A 21,298-nucleotide genomic window follows, 5' to 3' on the forward strand; every position below is an offset into this window, starting at 1 on the left:
ATACATAAGACAGTAGTATGAGCAAAATGTTTTCACATAGGTAAATGTATTTAAATTTGCATCAATTCTTGATTTTTAGAAAAATGGTGGAGATTTTCATCTAGCTCAATTTTCTTTTAGTGACGTATTCTGGGTAAAATCTCTATAAACATATTGCACTTGGTGTATATAAAGGCAGATCATGCTGGTATACGGCTCTTGCCCACCTCTGTTGTTTGCATTCCCTTTGCCACCGGATGGCAAGAACTTGTACATAACTAAATGAAGCTGCTAACTTAATTGTTTTCATGGATAATATGTTCACATATCATGGACAACATTTTTAAGGACTAACTGTAAAACCCAAATCAACTATAGAGATTATAATTAATACATATCTATACATATATACTAATATACCCTTATTACCAGCTTTTAATTACTATAGAGATGAGCAAAGCTTTTGAAGTTCAAATTTGCCAACTACATCAATTTTTTCGAAAAATTCAATTCATGGTGAATCAGTTGGCTGCAAATTGAAACTACAATTGCCCTGAAAAAAGGTGTGTAATTATCTGTGGACTGTATCAAATCTTTGTCAAACTGTTTATAGCAAACACAACCTTATCAATGTCAAAGTGACCTCATCATGCATATATGGCTATGGGAAAATGTTAACTGGTGGTAACTTGAGATGGGTGAACCCAAACCGAAACACTTTCTGCTGAAGTTTGGTGCAATGTTCTGGGTAAGTCCAGAGAGAGAGCAAGAAAGAGAGAATTTTTTTTCTTTTCTTAGCAGTTTGGGTATTTATTATTTTAGAAGTTCGGATACTGTTCTGGTACCCGAACCAAACTTTCTGAAAATATACCAGAACCTGTGTTCCACCAGTCTGCCCATCCCTAGTGGTAACTATCAGCTTATTTATTACCATACTGCACTGTTGCACTTTTTATGCTTTTTAAAATGGTCCCCAAATTATCTCTTTTGGAGGCAGATTTTTGCTGCATCGTTATTTATACATTTGGTGTATATGGAAGAAGCCGTGTTTTTTGTCAAACAATAGTCCAAAAATTATCCATTTTTCCCAAACAACAAAAGGTTGGTTATTTTAAAATTTAAGAAGCGATAGATTTTTAACAAATCTTCAAAAATGTATCCCTTTTTGGGAACAGGAACAGGTTTGTTTGGAAAGTGAAAAAGCAATTTATTTTTTAATAAGTCTTACAAATATTATCCCTTTTTAGGGAGCAGTAGCAAGCTTGTTTGAAAATTGAAAAAAAAACCAATGGCTATTTTAATTAGCTGTCCAAAAATTATCCCTTTTTGGGGAGTTGCAACATGACTTCTCTTAACAGCTTCTAAAAAAGCCTTCCAAAAATACATATATTTTTGGAAGCAGTTTCAGGTTTATTTATCTTTTGCAAACTGGGTTCCCAGCAGCATTATAGTATAGCTATAGAACATAATAGACTCTCTATCGGCAGTGGCAGCAAGCACACAGTATTGAATGTGATGGCACAGACAAGGAGATGTCTGGCTGTGAAGAGCCAGAACTGGTAGCCCTGGCTGCTGCAGCACCGTATAGTTATAGAACACAATGTACAGGCAAGAGATGTGTGGCTGACTAGCTATTTGAGGGACCTCATTAAGCGACATGCATCACTCATCGGCTGCCAACAGTGAATTTCAAAGTAACTCAATCTGAATAATCCAGTCAATGCTTCACGCTGCAGACATTCCATCATATGCAGCATTGAATAACATTGCATTAAAACTTTGCAAATCAGACAGTGATCAAGCAGGCTGTTCTGTCTTTGCAAAGCTTGGCTCACCACGTAACAACAGTCGAAATGTCTAGTCATTCTTCTGGACATGGCCATGACCCTCTTCAAGTAGGTACATTTTGTTTTAAAAAATTGTCATGACTACATTAGGATGTGTTCCATGCAGGGAGCATGAGTTGCTTTTAACAAATGTAATGCAGCCACAATGTTCTGGGCATTGTCACTTATCAAAGGGAGCAATCCAGAGTGGGATTTGCTGTATGAATTTTGCCACACATGCCCATAAGTTGTAAACCAGCTTAGCAGCACTTACAGAGCTTTTCCAATAAACAAAGTACATTTTAATAAAACAAATCTTGGAATAAAAATAAGTTCCACAAATAGATGTGTTAAAAGAATGTTCCTGTGCTGAGATAATCTTATAAAGGTGCCCTTGACATGAACTGTATAATGGCTGCGTCTGACCGTGAAGGAACATGGTCTGCACATACCACATCTCTTGGACAGATGCTTCTCTCTATGAGATAAAGCACTGGATGCATGTTTTTAAACATGCGGGCACATTTATAAGATTGTCTCATCAAACAAACATTTTTTTTAAACACTCTTTCTGATTCCTACCTCTAGATATGCCCTGATCCCAAGTTCCACTATCACCTTGGTTGATAGAGCCATCAAAAAAAGCTAGATGTTTGAATTATATCCTTTTTAACACATTCGCATTTTGCACTTAGTATGAGTAGTTCTGATTCCGACCTGTAGGTTTGCCCTGACTAGAGTGCCACTACCACCTCGGTTGATAGAATCATCAACAAATCTAGGTGTTTGAATTATGTCCTTTACCTCCTCCACCCTCATTTCATTCAAGTTCAAGCAAAAACTGTTCATCCAATCCACTACATCAAGTAGAGGAAATTATTATTGTGAAATATCTTCCTTAGACCCTGCAGTGCTGTAGCTTAAGAGACTGTGGGGCAGAAAAGACACAGGTGATGTTAATGGAATTACGTAAAAGTCTGCAATCTAAAAGGTTAACTGTTATGATGGTGGAAGAGAACTGGGCAGAACACTGATTTAATCTGATGATGTCACTGTCAGAGGTAGCATCACCTTGCTGTGACTGAAATAAGTTGTGTGCCATGTTGTCTGCCATATATGCCACAAAGTCCTTTGCTTCTTCTCCACTAATACATTTGCGGGTAGCAAAGGAGGACAATTAGTGCTATTGGTGCAGCTACTTCTGGTTCTTGCATTCTTATTGCCAGTTGTTATAGTATGTTTATTTTCCTCTTTTATGTTACCTTGTTTATTGCAATTGAAACTTTTTCTTTTACAGTACATGTTTTACTATACCAGTATTAACTGTTGTCACTGTTTTAGAACACAATTCCTCCTTCCCAAAAATGACTGCACAAAAAATACTGTGCACATCTTAAAAAAAACTGCAGTGGAAATAGGCGGCATAGACATTGGCACAGTAAAAGTTTTGGATTTTTTTTAATTCTCTTTTGCGTTTTTTAACACAATTATTCCCTACACCCAAAACAGGAATGAACAAAAAATGCTAGATACATGGCATGCCTAAAAACAACCCTAGGCGCATCCAAGACCATATGAGCATTCTCTGGCTGATGCCAAATTCTGCAATGTATAAAATACTGGTGGTTATTTTAGATTATTTGCGCAAAGCGAATCACAAATTGTTCCAATTTTCCAGATTCAGCAAATTCTCAAAAATTGTACACAAACTTGATGTGCATCCAATTAATTTGCTCTTCTTTACTTTCAGTGTGAACAATAAAATTATGATAACTACAAGCCCTTTGACCTACTTGAGCACCATCAGACATCAAAAAAGCATGGAGGTCTGCATTTTTTACTATAGTACTGAAAAATAGTATAAAGGTAATATATACAAGTGATAAATACTTACTATAATGTTACATAGGAGCAGAAAAAGGGAAATTTCCTGGACGAGTCTTCTTTTTAAATTCCATGGACGGATATGTTCCATTGGCATTTGACTATTTTCGGTATTTGTTCCAAATGGGACTGCGGGCTCTGGAGACGTTTCCTCTGGTAAGCTAGGTGCAACAGATTCATTGGTGTAAACAAGTTCTTTATGTGGATCCAGAGGGGAATCTCTGAAAGGTTCTCTATGCAGCCCTTCAATTATAAAGGTATTCTGCAATGTGAGCTGTACAATCATGAGCAATGAGTACATCAGATTCAACGCATTTAGCAGCTCTCCAGGGGTTGTAGCCACCATAGCTACTATGGAATAATATGAGATGCAGTATTGACCAAGGGCTGCTCCAAGTAGCAAAGTCACATCTAAAGTGCGAGTTGGATTCTTGTGACCATCCATGTCCCTCTTATCAAACCGGTAAATGATAGAGCCTGTGAGTGAGCCCATAGACATAATACTGAGGACAACCACATTGAATGAATAAAACATAATATGGGCCTGGTAGCTTTTATCTCGAATATTGACTTGCACTTTGTATGTAACAAGAGCCACAATGCCGCCAAGAAAAACTATTCCTCCAAGTAAGAGTCCCACAAAGACACTATTAAAGCAGAAGCAAGGGCCAATGCGAGGGTGGCATGGCATGTTGTCATCCATCTCACGGCCAACATTTTTCCACATAACATATGTCATAGCTGATGCGAAGAGGCTATATTCTATGTTAAATGGGTAAAGGTAATAATATCCGGTCTGGAAGATGTGGCACAAGTGATTACTGCAGCGGCAAGTATGGCCATGTGCTCCATCTGCATCTAAAAAAGTAGAGAAAATATTAATATAAATAAAAAGACTTGTTCTGATTGTTTTCTCACCACATTCTTGTTTTATACCTCTATGATCATGATATCCTGTAGTACTGGTTTGCTCTTTCAAATCTATATCCAGGCTTCGCGTCTCATGGACAGACTCATCAGTCACAGCAGCCATCCATATACTGAGATTTGTTATCAGCACTAACATCAGACCATACCTGAGGAGTCAAAATATACTTACTTTACATTAGTATAATATTAAAAGACATTTTAGAAGATATTAAGAAATGTTGTATGTGAAGACACAGCATCGAATCTTAATTAACTAGACAACTATTATTTCAGTAGGACCAGGGACATGAGCTAGAGTTCATGTGAGAATGACTGTTGACTAGAGTTGAGCGAAACAGGTCGGTCAGATTAAAAAATCGGTGAAACCCGACCATAGCGTGAAGTCGGCCATGCGGTCATCGACCCGTGCGCCAAAGTCGCATTTCCCATAATACTTGCAGGTGCCTTTTCTCAGCCAATGAGCAAGGACGCACACTGTGGGCAATGAGGTGACATGGGCAGCGGCCACCACCCTCTTAGAGAAGGGCATTGCAGTGATTAGCTTGCTTTGTGTGGCGTCATACTGGCTATAAAAGCCCTGACCGCAGACCGCCATTTTACTTCTGCCGATCTTAGCGTAGGAAGAGGTTGCTGCCACTGTATCTCAGTAGGGAGAGAGTTAGGCAGGAAAGAAAAGTGATTCTGTGCTTGTGCCGATAGCAATTGTGCTGTGCAGTTAGTGTGCAGTGACAGGGGAGAATTTTCTTGTGTGCAGCAGCGCTGGTTATTAGGCTGCCTGATAGCTACATTGCTGTGTGTACACTGCTGTGCAGACTGCTTTTTACACAGCACTAATACTTTTATTCTTTTTTTCTGCACAGTTACTGACCGTTCATTTTTTCCCACACCGTATAGAGCTGTACGCTCCTCACACACTATCGTGTACCAGCTGGTATCACGGACAAAAACATGCTGACAATCTGTGTGTGACTCCAGAAATAAATACGGAGATTTAAATTTTCCCCTACACCATATACAGCAGTACGTGTCTGATACAGTACTGTATATCTGCTGTTTGTATTATGGTCAAATCCATAGTGGGAAAGCATCGTGTGTGACTAAGGAAATTAAATATATACAGAGATTTAAATTTTCCCCTACACCGTATACAGCTGTACGTTTCTGATACAGTACCATATATCTGCTGTTTGTATTACGGTCATATCCATAGTGGGAGAGCATCTGTGTGTGACTCCCGAAATAAATACGGAGATTTAAATTTTCCCCTACACCGTATACAGCTGTACGTTTCTGATACAGTACCGTATATCTGTTGTTACGGTCAAATCCATAGTGGGAAAGCATCTGTGTGTGACTAAGGAAATATATACAGAGATTTAAATTTTTCCCTACACCATATACAGCTGTACGTTTCTGATACAGTACCGTATATCTGCTGTTTGTATTACGGTCAAATCCATACTGGGGGAGCTTATGTGTGTGACTCCAGAAATAAATACGGAGATTTAAATTTTCCGCTACACCGTATACAGCTGTACGCTCCTCATACAGTACCATATATCTGCTGGTATTTTTGGTGCTTTTTCCCAAACATGGGGAAGTATGGTGGAAGAGGCCACGGACGTGGGGGGGGGCAGCTGGTACTGATGGTGGTGGTGGTGCAAATGCTGGTTATGCCAAAAGCACAATAGCAGCTAAGGCAGGAGGTGTTGAGCCTGCGTCATCGTCTGGCTCCAGAAAGGCCTGGAAGGCTCCCTTTTCTGGCAGTAGGTAAACCGCTTTTAAAGGTGGAGCATCAGGAACAGGTTTTGGCTTACATTGCCGAAACAGCCTCCAGCTCTATCGCCTCCTCTTCTGAAGTTACAAAAACTGCAAGCACTGAGTCATCAGTTCAGGCTTCTGGTCAAGAACAACACCTTTCCTTGTGTCCTTCACCCCCACCAAAAGTGAAGGATGCGGCAGCCCACACTTCAGATTACTCCATGGAGCTCTTTTCACATACCATGCCGGGGTTATCAAGTCAAATCCTGAATTCCCCAGTCCAAGATGAATCGGACATGGAGGGCACTGATGCACAGCCACTGCTAGGTGATTCTGCGGGTACATTGACCCAGAGCACTATATTGCCCTCGCAGTCTACTGAGCCAGAATCTGACCCTGATGAAACTCAGGTACCCCTTCCTGCATACTATACCACCTTACACGGCGACACAGAGGAAGGTGCAGATGAAATTGAAGAGGAGGTGATGGATGATGCAGTTGTTGACCCGGATTGGCATCCATTGGGGGAAGAGGGTGCCACTGGCAATAGCTCAGAAGAGAAGAAGAATCCGCAGCAGGCATCAACATCGCAGCAGTGGTTATCTGATGGGCCCGTAGCTGTCCAAAAATGTGGTAAAAAAACAAAGAGTTGCAGGACAGCTTGGCCAGACGGTCAAATTAGCACAGCGTGCAAGCCCTGAAAATTTACACCATAGTAGGAAGAGTGCAGTGTGGCACTTTTTTGACCAAAATCCTATTGATGAGGCAAAGGTTATCTGTAAGAAGTGCGGAAGGACCTTTAGCCGAGGGAAAAATCTCTGAAATTTGAATACCAGTTGCATGCTTAGACATTTAATCACCATGCACGTCCCCAACTGTAAGCCCACCGGTAAGCACACCACCAGCAAGAAATGTTGAGGTGTCGTCGGAAGGCCAAAGCAGTCATGGAGTCACAATGTTTTTGCAACGAAAGACTGAATCTAGGCCATCACCACCACCACCATCACCATCACCAACCCCCTGTCAGTCCGTCAGGTCCACTGCTAGTTCCCCCATATGCAGCTCTCAAGTCCAACTCACCCTACCAGACACTCTGAGTAGGACAAGAAAGTACTCATCCTCTCATCTGCGTACACTGGCTTTGAACGCCTACATTGCCAAACTGATCTCTTTAGAGATGATGCCCTTCCGTTTGGTTAAAAGCGAAGCGTTCCGAGAGCTCATGGCCTACGCTGTCCCACGCTGTAACCCACCCAGTCGGCACTACTTTTCTAGAAAAGCCATCCCTGCCCTCCACCTGCATGTGAAAGACCGCATTGTCCATGCACTCAAACTATCAGTGAGTGGAAAGGTGCACCTCACAACCGATGCATGGGCAAGTAGGCATGGCCAGGGCCTTTACGTGTCCATCACTGCGCACTGGGTTAATATGGTGGCTGCAGGCTCCACTGGGGACAGCGGCGGTGGAACAGTGCTGCCTAGCCCACGGTATAGGAAACAGTTAGCTGTAGGCATTCGATCGTCCTCTAGAAGCAAAAGCTCGTCGACAGAGCGCAGTCACACGAGCACTCCATCCGCAGCTGCCAGTGATGTACACGAGGTGTCCCACTATCGAACAGCTAGTGGTAAGCGTCAGCAGGCTGTTTTAAAGATGATGTCTTTGGGCGATAACAGACACACTGCGGAGCTACTGGCTGAGTACTTGCAGCGAGAAATTGAGTCATAGCTGGGCAGTCTACATCTTGAGCCATCTTTGTGGCGGACATAGCCCTTGCAAAACTCAGATACATACCTTGCCTGGCTCACACCTTGACCCTGGTGGTGCAGTGCTTCCTAAATAATTATCCGGAGTTAGCAGCCCTGCTCCATAAGGTGCGAAGACTGTGCTCGCACATCCGTCACTCGCCCGTAGACTCCAGTTGTATGCAGAGGCTGCAGTGATCGCTCCACCTCCCCAAGCACTGCCTAATCATAGATGTTGCAACAAGGTGGAACTCCACCATGCACATGGTTGAGAGGCTGTGCGAAAAAGGCAGGCTGTAATGCATTTGTGGGAGGATACACGGGCAGGCAGTTTGAGGGCAGACATGGAGTTGTCGGGTGTGCAGTGGTCAAGGCTGAAAGACCTCTGTAAAGTCCTTCAGTGTTTTGGGGAATGCACACGGCTGGTAAGCGCAGACGACGCTATCATAAGCATGAGCATCCCACTTATGCGTCTGCTCATGCAAACTTTGACGCACATTAAAGATCAGGCGCCTGCAGCGGAGGAGGAAGAGGAGGAGGAGGAGGGAAGACTTGATGACAGTCAGCCATTGTCTGCTCAGGGAACTGTCCTGGACGAGGTGGAGGAAGAAGAGGAAGAGGAGGAGGATGAGGGGGATGATTATTTTGGTGAGGAGGATGCTTCTCGGGGGGAAAGAGAAAATGTTGGCTTGCCAAGGTCAGGTACAGAGTTTCTGCCTGACTGGAGGGATGTGGATTTGGCAGAAAGTGCTCCTCCACCCACCACTGGCAGTGCAGCATTGACACCTGGAACATTGGCCCACATGTGTGATTATCTCTTGCGGATCCTAAAAAGGGACCCCCGCATTGTCAAAATTATGAAGGATGATGACTACTGGTTGGCTGGCATCCTCGATCCACGCTATAAAGGCAAATTACAGAACATCATGCCACAGGAGAACCTAGAGCTAATATTGGCGAACAAACAAGCAACTCTGGTAAACCATTTGTTAGAGGCATTCCCAGCTCACAGCAGTGGTGCAGGTTCTACCACGAGCCATAGTGGGCACAATGGAAGAGGTGTTCATGGTGCACACAGCCGAGCTGGCATTGGAGACAGGGGTTTCATGACCATGTTGTGGACTGATTTCTCAAGGACCGCTCACACGACGGTTAATACTGAATCGATTGCAACAGACAGGAGACAGCAGTTGTCAACTATAGTTCAAAATTACCTCTCCTCCCATATCGATGTTCTCCCTCACAGTTCATTCCCCTTTGACTACTGGGCCTCTAAACTGGACACCTGGCCTGAATTGGCACAATATGCCTTACAGGAGCTCGCTTGCCCTGCTGGTAGTGTGCTATCAGAAAGAGTCTTCAGTGCTGCTGGATCAATCCTGACAGAAAGAAGGACCCGGCTGTCGACCCAAAATGTTGGTGATCTCACCTTCATTAAAATTAACCATACCTGGGTTTCAAAGGATTTTGTACCACCTTCCCCTGATGACACATAGGTTGCCAGCAAAATGGCTTGCTTTGTCCTCCTCTTCCTCCGACTTCTGCAATTCCTCCATTTGCAGCTGCTGAACGTCCAGCCTACACCTCAACATATGCCAGTTTTTCCACCTCCCTAACTGGGCTGTACCCCCCCAGGGCCGGCGTCAGCACCTGGCGCACCCGGGCAAGTACCGGGGCCCTGAGCAGGTGGGGGGCCCACTCGTGGGTGATGACACTGGTACAGGGCCCCTCACAGTACGCCAGTGTCTCTGACGGTGGGGAGCCCACACGCCGTCACAGACACCGTCGTACTATGAGGGGCCCTGTGCCACTGCCGTCACCCACGATTGGGCCCCCCCTGCTTGCTCAGGGCACCAGCACTTGCAATACTTACCTCTACTTGCTCCACCGCTGTGACCTTTTCCGCCTTTCCTGACAGTGACATTCAGGTCAGAGAGCGTGATGACGTCACGTCTGTACGCCCTCTGCCTGAATAGTCCAAGTGCAGAGAGCTGGAAGATGGCGACGCTGAGGAGTCTAGAGTAGAGCAGTGCCCAGCGAGGAGAGGTACTTCATTTTTTTAATGTTTGGAGCAATATATGGGGAGACTTAACACTGGAGAATTATATATGGGGCCCATCATACACTTGAGCATCATAGATAGGGCCCATTATACACTGGAGAATCATATGGGGCATATTATATTTGGAGCATTATAAATGGGGCCCATCATACACTGGAGCTTCATCCATGGGGCCCATCATACACCTGCGCATTGTAAATGGGGCCCATCATACACTGGAGCATCATATATGGGGCCCATTATACACTGGAGCATTATAAATGGGGTCCATTATATATGGAGCATTATACACTGTTTGCATAATTATTATTAGGTAAGTTGTATTTGAGAGGATTCTTTTTATTATTGAACAACAACTACTGTATGTTCTCAATTAACCGAAAAGACTCATAAATATCAAAGCTTAATATTTTTGGAAGTTGGAGTGGGTTTTTTTTAGATTTGGCTATCTTAGGAGGATATGTGTTTGTGCAGGTAACTATTACTGTGCAGAATTATTAGGCAACTTAATTAAAACCAAATATATACCCATCTCACTTGTTTATTTTCACCAGGTAAACCAATATAACAACACAAAATGTAGAAATAAACTTTCTGACATTCAAAACAAAAACAAAAAAAAGGGACCAACGTAGCCACCTTTCCTTACAATGACACTCAAAAACCTTCCATCCATACATTCTGTCAGTTGCTTGATCTGTTTACGATCAACATTGCATGCAGCAGCCACCACAGCCTCCCTGACACTGTTCCCAGAGGTGTAGTGTTTTCACTCCCTGTGGATCTCACATTTTATGAGGGACCACAGGTTCTCTATGGGGTTCAGATCAGGTGAACAAGGGGGCCATGTCATTATTTTTTCTTCTTTTAGACCTTTACTGGGCAGCCACACTGTGGAGTATTTGGATGCATGTGATGGAGCATTGTCGTGCATGAAAATCATGTTTTTCTTGAACGATACTGACTTCCTCCTGTACCAATGCTTGAAGAAGGTGTCTTCCAGAAACTGGCAGTAGGTCTGGGAGTTGAGCTTCACTTCATCCTCAACCCGAAAAGGTCCCACAAGTTCATCTTTGATGATACCAGCCCATACCAGTACCCCACCTCCACCTTGCTGGCGTCTGAGTCAGAGTGGAGCTCTCTGGCCTTTTCTGATCCAGCCTCGGGCCCATCCATCTGGCCAATCAAGAGTCACTCTCATTTCATCAGTCCATAAAACCTTACAAACATATGTCTTAACATATTTCTTGGCCCAGTCTTGACGTTTTATCTTATGTTTCTTGTTCAAAGGTGGTCGTTTTCCTGCCTTCCTTACCTTGGCCATGTCCATGAGTATGGCACACCTTGTGCTTTGATACTCCAGTAATGTTGCAGCTCTGAAATATGACAAAACTGGTGTCAATTGGCATCTTGGCAGCTTCACGCTTGATTTTCCTCAATTCATGGCCAGTTATTTTGAGCCTTTTTTATCAACACGCTTCTTGCGACCCTGGTGGCTATTTGCCATGAAACGCTTGATTGTTCAGTGATTATGCTTCAAAAGTTTGGCAATTTCAATACTGCTGCATCCCTCTGCAAGACATCTCACAATTTGTGACTTTTCAGAGTCCATCAAATCTCTCTTCTGACCCATTTTGCCAAAGGAAAGGAAGTTACCTAATAATTAAGCACACCTTACATAGGGTGTTGATGTCATTAGACCACACCCCTCCTCATTACAGAGATGCAAATCACCTTATTTACATAATTGGCAGTTGGCTTTCAAGCCTATACAGCTTGGAGTAGGACAACATGTATAAAAAGGAAGATGTGATCAAAATACTCATTTGCCTTATAATTCTGCACACAGTGTATAGGCCCATCATCCATGGGGCCCATCATATACTGCATCATCATATGGGGCCCATTTTATATGGAGCATTATATAGACCCATCATACACTGGAGCATCATCCATGGGGCCCATCATATACTGGAGCATCATATGGGGCCCATCATATACTAGAGCATCATATGGGGCCCATTATATATGGAGCATTATATAGGCCCATCATACAATGGAGCATCATCCATGGGGCCCATCATATACTGGAGCATCATATGGGGTTAATTATTTATGGGGCATCATATAGGGTATGGAGCATTATATGGAGCACATATGGGGCCTATTTTGTATGCATCATTATATGGAGCCCATTCTATATGGAGCAATATATGGGGCCCATCATATAATGTATGGAGCTTTATATGCGACTCATTATACTGTATGGAGCAATATGTGGGGCTCATTCTACTCTATGGGGACCGTCCTATACTGTATGGCACATTATATGGGGACCATCATATACTGTAGCATTATGTGGAGCTCATCATATACTGTATGGAACATTATATGGGACCAATTATTCTGTATGGAGCAATATATGGGGCTCATTATTCTGTATGGGGTGGCCATAATACTGTATGGAGGAATATACTGCGCGGTTTTTGAGCTATTGTAGAATTTAAAATAGATATCAGTCATGTAATGTAAGAAGTTAAGTATTTGTCTTAGTACTATACCTAGATTTCTCTGCCGTAGCGGAGCATCATGAATTGTGGTATGTGTTAAAGGGGCCCACTGACACTCTTTCGCCCGGGGCGCACGAAAACCTGGAGCCAGCCCTACCCCCCCTCACAACTTTAGCCAAATAACCCCCAGTTTTCAATGTGTAACTATTATTATAAAGTAAATTAAGGTTGACAAGCTTAAGTAATAAGAATTGATGTCGTTGGCATAGAAATGGGCACTGTAGGTGTGTTTACTGTCCTCCACTCCCTGCCGACTTTGCTTCCCCATTGACTTGCATTGCGTTTCGTGTTTCAGTCGGACCTCCGACTTTTTCCTGATAGTCGGCCGATTTCGTTCGACTCGACTTTTGAGAAAGTCGGGTTTCATAAAACCCGACTCGACCCTAAAAAAGGCAAAGTCGCTCATCTCTACTGTTGACCCTTGTTGTCACTAAATTATTGTTCACTGGCTGCCATTTGTTAACTGGCCACTGATTAGCTATTGTATCTGTCTTTGTATTGCAGTCCCAATATTGTTCAACTAACTTTTGGAAACAAAGGCACAATGTTTGAATGTTTGTCAATATGTTGATGACCCATTTCTTTCTCACCTACCTGTTTCACACCTTATCACACCCCTGCCACTATAGGGCACTATAGGGGTAGCAGGGAGAGCCGCCGTGGAGCGGGGGCGCCACTGCGCAGGGTATTAGGGTGCCAACCTCCGCTGTCAGGTAGGAATACACAGGTCATTGTAGGGACAGGCAACTCCCTATGGTGTTCATTCTTTAAGGTATGATGCAGTGCTAATTTTAGTTCAATATTGTTTGTGTTATTTTTTGTAATAAAGTTTGACAATTTTAGCAGTGGTACATGAGATAACTGTGAACGTTCCGAATTGATCTCTGACCAATTTATCTTTTGATACTGTGATCCAATGTTGGCACCGCCTGTTGTGCTAAACACACGTTCCGACAGTAAACTTATCACAGGGCAGGCCAGCACCTCCAAGACGTAAATGACAAGCTCAGGCCATGTGTACAATTTTGGAGATGCAAAAGTTAAATGGGGCAGACCTTTTAATAAGTATGTGGAGACGTATGGACATGTACTCTTCCACCATGTTATTGAAACACTGCCTCCTGCTAATGCCGACCGTATCAGATGGTGGTGCCGGATGTTGTGTGCCGAGGAAGGTTTTCCACATTTCGGCCATGCTAAACCTCCCTTCCGAAGATGTGCCACTGCGCCAGCTGCGTTGGCGACTTCCTCTTACTCCTCTGCTTTGTTCTTCCACTGAGTCCCCGCTATCAAGTGGTGTGTCTACTCGTGTGCGCTTCTATTTCTGCATTTTCCGATCCTACTCTGGTGACAGAAGTAAGGGTGGTACATTGTCCTTGTAGCGGGGATCCAGCAGGGTGGCCACCCAGTAATCAGCACTGTTAACAATCTGGGCAACTTTGTGGTCGTTTGAACAAGAAGAAAGAAAAAGGAGTTCTATACACAAAAAATGTATAAAAAAACTATCATCATTTATTACATAAAAAATGTTTACATGGTTATAATAAAAAAAACACACTGTGGTATTTCACATATGACCTAGTAATTATAACATAAATCCAGGGCAACACGTGGCTCCAGGGCACTTGGGCACCTTATCAAATGGGTAAGCAGTAAAACATTGGTTTTCTCTTGCACTACCATTGTCTTTTTTCAGCGGTTATTGTGGTTATGAGTTAGGGTGGGTCCCTGTGTGTGTATAACTCCACTAATCATATGAATGGATGGTTGTAACTGTTGGCAAGATTATTGAACAATTGAACATTTGAATACTGATTTATTTTAACACATGTTGTGCCTTTTTATAATATCTGCCCTATATATGCCCTGGATTTATGTTATAATTAATAGGTCATATGTGAAATACCACTGTGTGGTTTTTTATTATATCCATGTAAACATTTTTATGTAATAAATGATGATAGTTTTTTATACATTTTTGTGTATTGAACTCCTTTTTATTTCCTCTTGGTCATATTTTGGAGTATACATTACAAAATTGTCTAATTTATGGGTAAATAAAATGGTATAAGTCCACGTGGATTATTGATTTATTTATATATGTGCTGTTTATACCCATACTTGTTTTGGGAATTTGGTTATATTTGTGGTCGTTTGGCAGGCACAGTAGCATGTATTGGCTCATGTGTGCCAGTCTGCCCAGACACAACGATAAGTTGTCTTTGGTGGGGAGGTGTATTGTCTGGGCCCTCTGTAACCCCCCAGCGCTCCAGTGATGCCAGTAAGCTGCTTTGAGTGCCACTCTGGTGAACACAGTTCTTCCTCCTCCTAACTGTCCCATGACTGGACAGTTGTGTACCTGGCCGCTGTTGGTATAGGAACCAACCCTCTGAGCCATGTGTGGGCTACTGGCCTGTTGATGGGGTGGATAGTCCCTGTTCCTCCTGAAGAAATTAGCCTGAAGTGTTTTTTCAAGCAGACATAGAAGTGGGATAGTAATGCTGATTAATGTGTCACCAGTGCTGGCCTTGTTGGTGGAGTACTCGAAGCAGTGCAACACGGCACACACATTCCGCATGGAGGCCTACTCATAGGTGAAGTGGCATTCTTCCGCAGAGCGACTCACCCATGCATGCTGCAGCTGAAACTTCACTATTGCCTGCTGCTGCTGCTTGCACAGTCTATCCAGCATATGCAAGGTGGAGTTCAGCCTTGTGGTACGTCGCATATGAGGTGGTGAGCAGGAAGGCAGAAGTGATGCTGACAGGTGAGCATCAACAGGGTAAAAATGCTGAAAGGCTACATGAACGGCCCACACTATTAGCAGCAGCTCTGACATATTGGGATCATTTTAAAGAAGCTCTGCACCATCAAATTCAGCACATGTCCCAGGCAAGGTGTCACGATCCATTTTTGGATTTGTGGCAGCTCTGGTTTCACTCAGTTAAAACTTTTTTCCTCAGGTCATCGGGGGGGTTAATGTCAGTTTTTCCATGCTGGCCTCCTGGTGTATTGCATTGCTGCTGGGTCAGCTGAGGTGGGTAGTGTCCACTCCCACCATCCTTCAAGAGGTCACCTGATGCATCAGCTGACTGTCGGTGATAGAGCAATCTGCAGTGACCACGCTGGAGAGAGCAGTGGTTCTTCAACTGAATACATTGATCTGGTGTCCTTATCCTGCTGTGCGGTGCTTTGCAGCAGAAAGCTAAGTGTTGTATTTTTGTTACCTCATCACTTCGGTGTCTGTTCCTTCCCTGTGTTTCTTACCTGCAGTGGTGAGGCTAGTGCTCCTTGCCGGTCAGTGCATTAGTGACGTTGGCACGTTGAAAAACCTGCATAGGGTGTTAAGTTAGAACAGAGACAGGCTCAGGTTGGAGCTCAGGAGGTGTCTGTCCCTGATTCCCTATTGTCAGGGCCTTCCTCTCCTCTAGTAATCCGTTGTTGAGTTGTTGTGCCGTTTGGAGACTGACCAACCATTGAGTCGTGTCACACTGGGTCAGTCACTCCATGACATTAACACCGACCGTGTATTTTTGTCCAGAGAGCCATGTCTCAAATGCAGGCCTTTGCCCAACTGCTCCAGACCCTCATTGATGAGCTTAAGGAGCAGCGGGGTAAGGTGACGCAGCAGCTGCAGCAGTTGACAGGGATCTGGGCCTCGGCTCAGTTGCACAACCAGAAACCAAAATACCTCTCCCTGACCGGTTTTCTGGAGGGAGAGATAAGTTTATGGTTTTTCAGGAGGCCTGTAAATTATATTTTAGGCTCCACCCTCGTTCATCAGGGAGTGAGGAACAGCATGTGGGGATTATAGCCTCCCTTATCAAGGGTGATCCCCAATCCTGGGCCTTCTCCCTGCCGACCGCTTATTCATCTTTACGGTCGGTGGACGAGTTTTTTGTGGCATTGGCGCTTGTGTATGGGGATTCTGATGGTGTCTCCCTGGTGGAATCCCGACTGCGTAAAATCAAGCAGGGGGGCCGGCCAGCTGAGGAGTACTGCTCAGAGTTCAGGAGGTGGGCCACTGACACTCAGTGGAATGACCCTGACATTAGGAGCCATTTTAATCAGGATCTGTCCTCAAGGTTGCAGTATACTCTTGTGCAGTACGCCACCCCCAGGTCATTGGAGGCCACCATGGCCCTTACCATCCAGGTGTATAGATACTTGAGGGAGAGGCAAACAGCAAATGTGCACCCTGTTGTCCTTGCTAGGAAGGAGGACACACCTGGGCAGGCGGACAAACCCATGCAAGTGGGAGGAGTTGGTTTCCAAACGGGGTTGTCAGCGGTTCAACGTGGTAGGGGGGCATGTTTTTCCTGTGGGCAGACCAGCCATTTTATTAATGTCTACCCAGCTCGCACCAAAATACCTGCAGTATCTAAAAAAGCCACGCCCCCTGGTCATGTGGAGGGAGGCTACCAGGGTGTGTATATTTCCTCCATATTGTCTTCTCAGTGTACCTTATGTGCAGAAGTGGTCGTTGATGGGGTAACTGAGAATATACCGCTGCTTGTGGACAGTGGAGCGGCAGTCAATCTGGTGGATGTTCACTTTGTCCAGACCCATGGCCTGAGGAGTAGGACACTAGAGAGACCACTAAGCATCCAGGCCATTGATTCTGTCCCACTCAGCCAGGGGTGTGTTACCCTAGTCGTAGATGATATACACCTGCGTATAAGGACTCATCATGAAGAGTCCTTGTCATGCTATGTCTTGGGGGAATGCCAACCCCCATCATTTTAGGCCTCCCTTGGTTGAAAAAACACAACCCGGTCATTGATTGACGGTCCAGGTAAGTAGTCAGCTGGGATCAGTCATGTGAGGGTCACAGCCCGAGAACTACTGTCTCTACCATCTTTCTACAACCTACTCCTTCTCCCGTAGGGGCAGCAGAGGTGCTGCCAGGGAGTAAGGGCAAGAATCAACCCTCACCACATGCTAACCCTGAGTGTCAGAGTCATCTTAGGAGGAGGGGTCAGGGGAGGGTGGTGGTTCCCTCTGTGCATAGTGTGGATGTGAGTGTGGTGACACAGGGGGATGCCTCTGTTGTTGGTTCCTCAAAGAGTACACCATCTAGTGGCAAACGTATGCGTGGCAATAAACGCTCAGGTCCGGACCTGTGTATGGATGAGTATGTGTGTGTGTCCACCAAAAACATCCGGTGGAAGGGTTCTACTGGGGTCTGGAGTTCCAAGGTTATCAAGCCATATCCGGTGTCGGCTATTCTCAGCCCGGGGACTTTCCAGCTGGAGTTACCCCCAGTCTTGCAAGTTCACAACTCATTCCCGAGGACGACGCTGTCACGGTCCTGTTATGGTCTGCGTGCAGTCACCGCTGAGCAAGGACTCACCCACACTGCAGAGGGGCCCAGGGTCAGACACGGCCGGATAGTTCAGGCAAACAGGACCTGGAGAAGCTGAAGTCAGTGAGCAGTGAAGGACCTACGGTCATGTGACTGCAAGGGGGCGGGACTTAGCGTCCTGCTGCCAGAGATAGGCAAAATACTATACAGGAATACTCAAAGTAAGACAAATCAGGTCATACACAGAGATAACAGTAAAGTACCAGGAATGAGACAGAACGGATAGTCAGGGACAGGCAGTGGTCAAAGCCAAACAGACATAGAAGGTACCAAGCAGAATCCAACAAGCAGTATCCAGAGAACAGGCCGAGTCGTACACCAAGTTATCAGGCAAACAAGAACACAGCACAAGCACACTCAGGGGTCAACACACTCTGCCAAGGGCGAAAGTATAACTGACAGGGATAGGAGCTTCCTGAGGCCATAAGAAGCCTTCCCAGAACCAGGGAGAGGCCACACTAATGAGCCCCAGGTGTGCAGGTAAGCCTACACTGGGATCATCATAACCTTTAACCTCAGAAGTGCCAGTCATCAGCACTGGTTCCAGACATTAACCCCACATGTGCGAGTCAAACCCGCACTGAGATCATGACAGGCGCTCTGGTGATTTGTGGTGCCTCCGGAGCCTACGATATCATCATTTCCATCACGCTGCGTTTGCCATAAACTTGAGGGTGAGGTGACTGCTGAGGGGAAATCTGGTGGATCGAGACATCCTCACCGTATGTTGTTTTCTGGTGAGGTCTGGTGTTGAGGGTCCAGAGGCCCCTCATTGAAAGGGGGGCACTGTCACGGTCCATTTTTGGATTTGTGACAGCTCTGGTTCCACTCAGTTAAAACTTTTTTCCTTTCAGGCCATCAGGGATTAAGGTCAGTTTTTCCACACTGACCTGTTGGTGTATTGCATTGCAACTGGGGCAGCTGAGGTGGGTAGTGACCACTCCCACCATCCTTCAAGAGGTCACCCTGATGCATCAGCTGACTGTCGGTGTTAGAGCAATCTGCATTGACCAAGCTGGAGAGAGGGGCTCTCTGAGAGCAGTTGTGCTTCAGCTGAATACATTGATCTCCTGACCTTGTCCTGTTGTGCGGTACTTTGCTGCAGAAAGCTAAGTGTTGTATTTTTGTTATCTCGTCCCTTCGGTGTCTGTCCCTTCCCTGTGTTTCTTACCTGCAGTGGTAAGGCTAGTGTTCCTTTCCGGCCAGTGGCATTAGCTAGGACAGTTATAGGGGACATTTAGGGATGAGGTATCCTGACAGCAGGGGGAAGGATCTGCATAGGGTGTTAGGTTTGAACAGGGACAGGCTCAGGTTGGAGCTCAGGAGGTGTCCATCCCTGATTTCCTACTGTCAGGGCCTTCCTTTCCCCTATTCCATCGGCGTTGAGTTGTTGTGCCGTTTGGTGATTGACCAACCGTTGGGACATGGCACACTGGGTGAGTCACTCCGTGACACAAGGGATGTGCGTCAACAGGCTAGGCCCAGAGCTGCTACAAGATTTTGCCCATTATTGCACATCACCAAGCGGGCCTGAGATTCAGTGGCACCAACCGCTCGGTCTGTTGTTTGATCCCCATCCACGGCTCCTGCACGGCATGGAATCTTTCAGAACAACCTTCTGTCATTTCCCCCTGTCTGTGCAGAAGTTGGTGGTGCAGATTGTTCACTGACTGGATGAGGAGGCGGTGGAGGAAGCAGAGTAGGAGGAGGAGGTGACATGGATAGAGAAATGTCCAGCACCCTTCAGTGGTGGTAGGACATGCAGCAGAACAACTTCCCCCTCAGGCCTAGCCACAACTACATTTACCCAGTGGGCAAATAGACAATGTAACATCCCTGGCCGTATTTACTCGTCCACGTATCGGTGGTTATGTGGATTTTGACACTGATGGAGTTGCGCAGTGCACATCTGATTTTGTGCGCAACAAGTGTGTGCAGTGTAGGCATGGCACGCCTGGAAAAGTAGGGGTGGCTGGGAATAATGTACTGCGGGCCAGTCACCAGTTTCATTAAACAGTCTGTCTCCATCGGCTGGAATGACAGTATTTCAAAGGCTAGGAATTTTGATTTTTTATCCTTCAGGACCATGGCTTGTGGGTGTGAAGGGAGGTACTTTCTCTTTCTCTGCAGTGTTTGGGGGATGAGCAGCTGAACGCTTCCATGGGACAGTGTGGAGATGCTCGGTGACCAACTGCTGGTGTTGGTGATATCACATCCTCTCTTTGTGATTGTGGCCCTGTTGATTGGGAGCGGGAGGAAGAGGTTCAGAAGATTTATGCCTTTTAACAAGTTCTGATGGCACAGTGTAAAAACCACTTGTTGCTTGTTGTCAGCACATTCCCTGAAGAAATGCCACACTAGGGAGCTCTTTTGAGCTGACTTTGCGGTGCTGAGTTCAGCGATGCAGTGGGAAGTAGCAGTTGAAGTACTGGCTAGGGCCACCCACTGTGCACTTTTGCACCCTGCTCCTTATTTTTCTGTGCAGCTGGGGCAGCGTGAACATCCTCTTCTCCTCCAAACTGCACACGTCATACAGATGGTCTTCACTCCATGTGGGTTCTATGACCCCGCATCATCTTCCACTCAGCTGTGCTGACTTGCCAGTCTGTATACTGCAGAAAAATGCAGCTCATACATCAAAATTGACTGCTGCATGACTTGGGGCTCAGACTGCTTGGCTGATTTGCAAGAGGGTGAGGTGGAAGCCAGATGACCATAGTTTGCAGGTGCCATTGCCACTGCTGACCATGTCCTCTCCCTGCAGCAGCTATGCCACTACAACCAGCAGCAGCTATAGCAGTACCATGGTCACGTCCATGGACCCTATTTGATACTCTCCTCATTTTTTACACCTCATAAAAATGCACAGTACAGAAGAGAGAGAAGCTTTTTGTCACACAGAATTGCATGCAGAGTACATAAAAAGGCTTTCTTTCAAAGAAATAACACAGAGACACATGCAGGCTTTTTGTCAGAGTACTCACACATAAACGCCTGCAGAAAACACACAAGCTTTTTGGCAGAGTACTTACCCAGAGATGCATGCATAGTACAAACACAGGCTTTTTGGCATAGTACTCACACAGAGACACATGCAGAATACACACAGGCTTTTGAGCAGAGTGCTCACACAGAGATGCGTACAGAGTACACACACATAGGCTTTTTGGCAGAGTAC

The 21,298-nt window shown here is 45.2% G+C and overlaps 1 protein-coding gene across 3 annotated transcripts in view; it reads right to left on the reverse strand.

Moving 5' to 3' along the window:
- Nucleotides 1-21,298, reverse strand: part of LOC141099895 (proton channel OTOP2-like) — a 98,059-nt gene that overhangs the window by 4,569 nt on the left and 72,192 nt on the right. For all 3 annotated transcript variants that reach the window (XM_073587981.1, XM_073587980.1, XM_073587982.1), the window contains 2 exons: nucleotides 4,626-4,765; nucleotides 3,700-4,547 (listed from right to left, as the gene is read on the reverse strand). In XM_073587981.1, coding sequence (XP_073444082.1) covers nucleotides 3,700-4,547; nucleotides 4,626-4,765 — 988 coding nt within the window. The remainder of the gene's footprint in view (nucleotides 1-3,699; nucleotides 4,548-4,625; nucleotides 4,766-21,298) is intronic.

The sequence above is a fragment of the Dendrobates tinctorius genome, unplaced genomic scaffold, assembly GCF_039654945.1.
Source record: "Dendrobates tinctorius isolate UK_male_01 unplaced genomic scaffold, ASM3965494v1 ptg000103l, whole genome shotgun sequence".
In the NCBI taxonomy this organism is placed as follows: domain Eukaryota; kingdom Metazoa; phylum Chordata; class Amphibia; order Anura; family Dendrobatidae; genus Dendrobates; species Dendrobates tinctorius.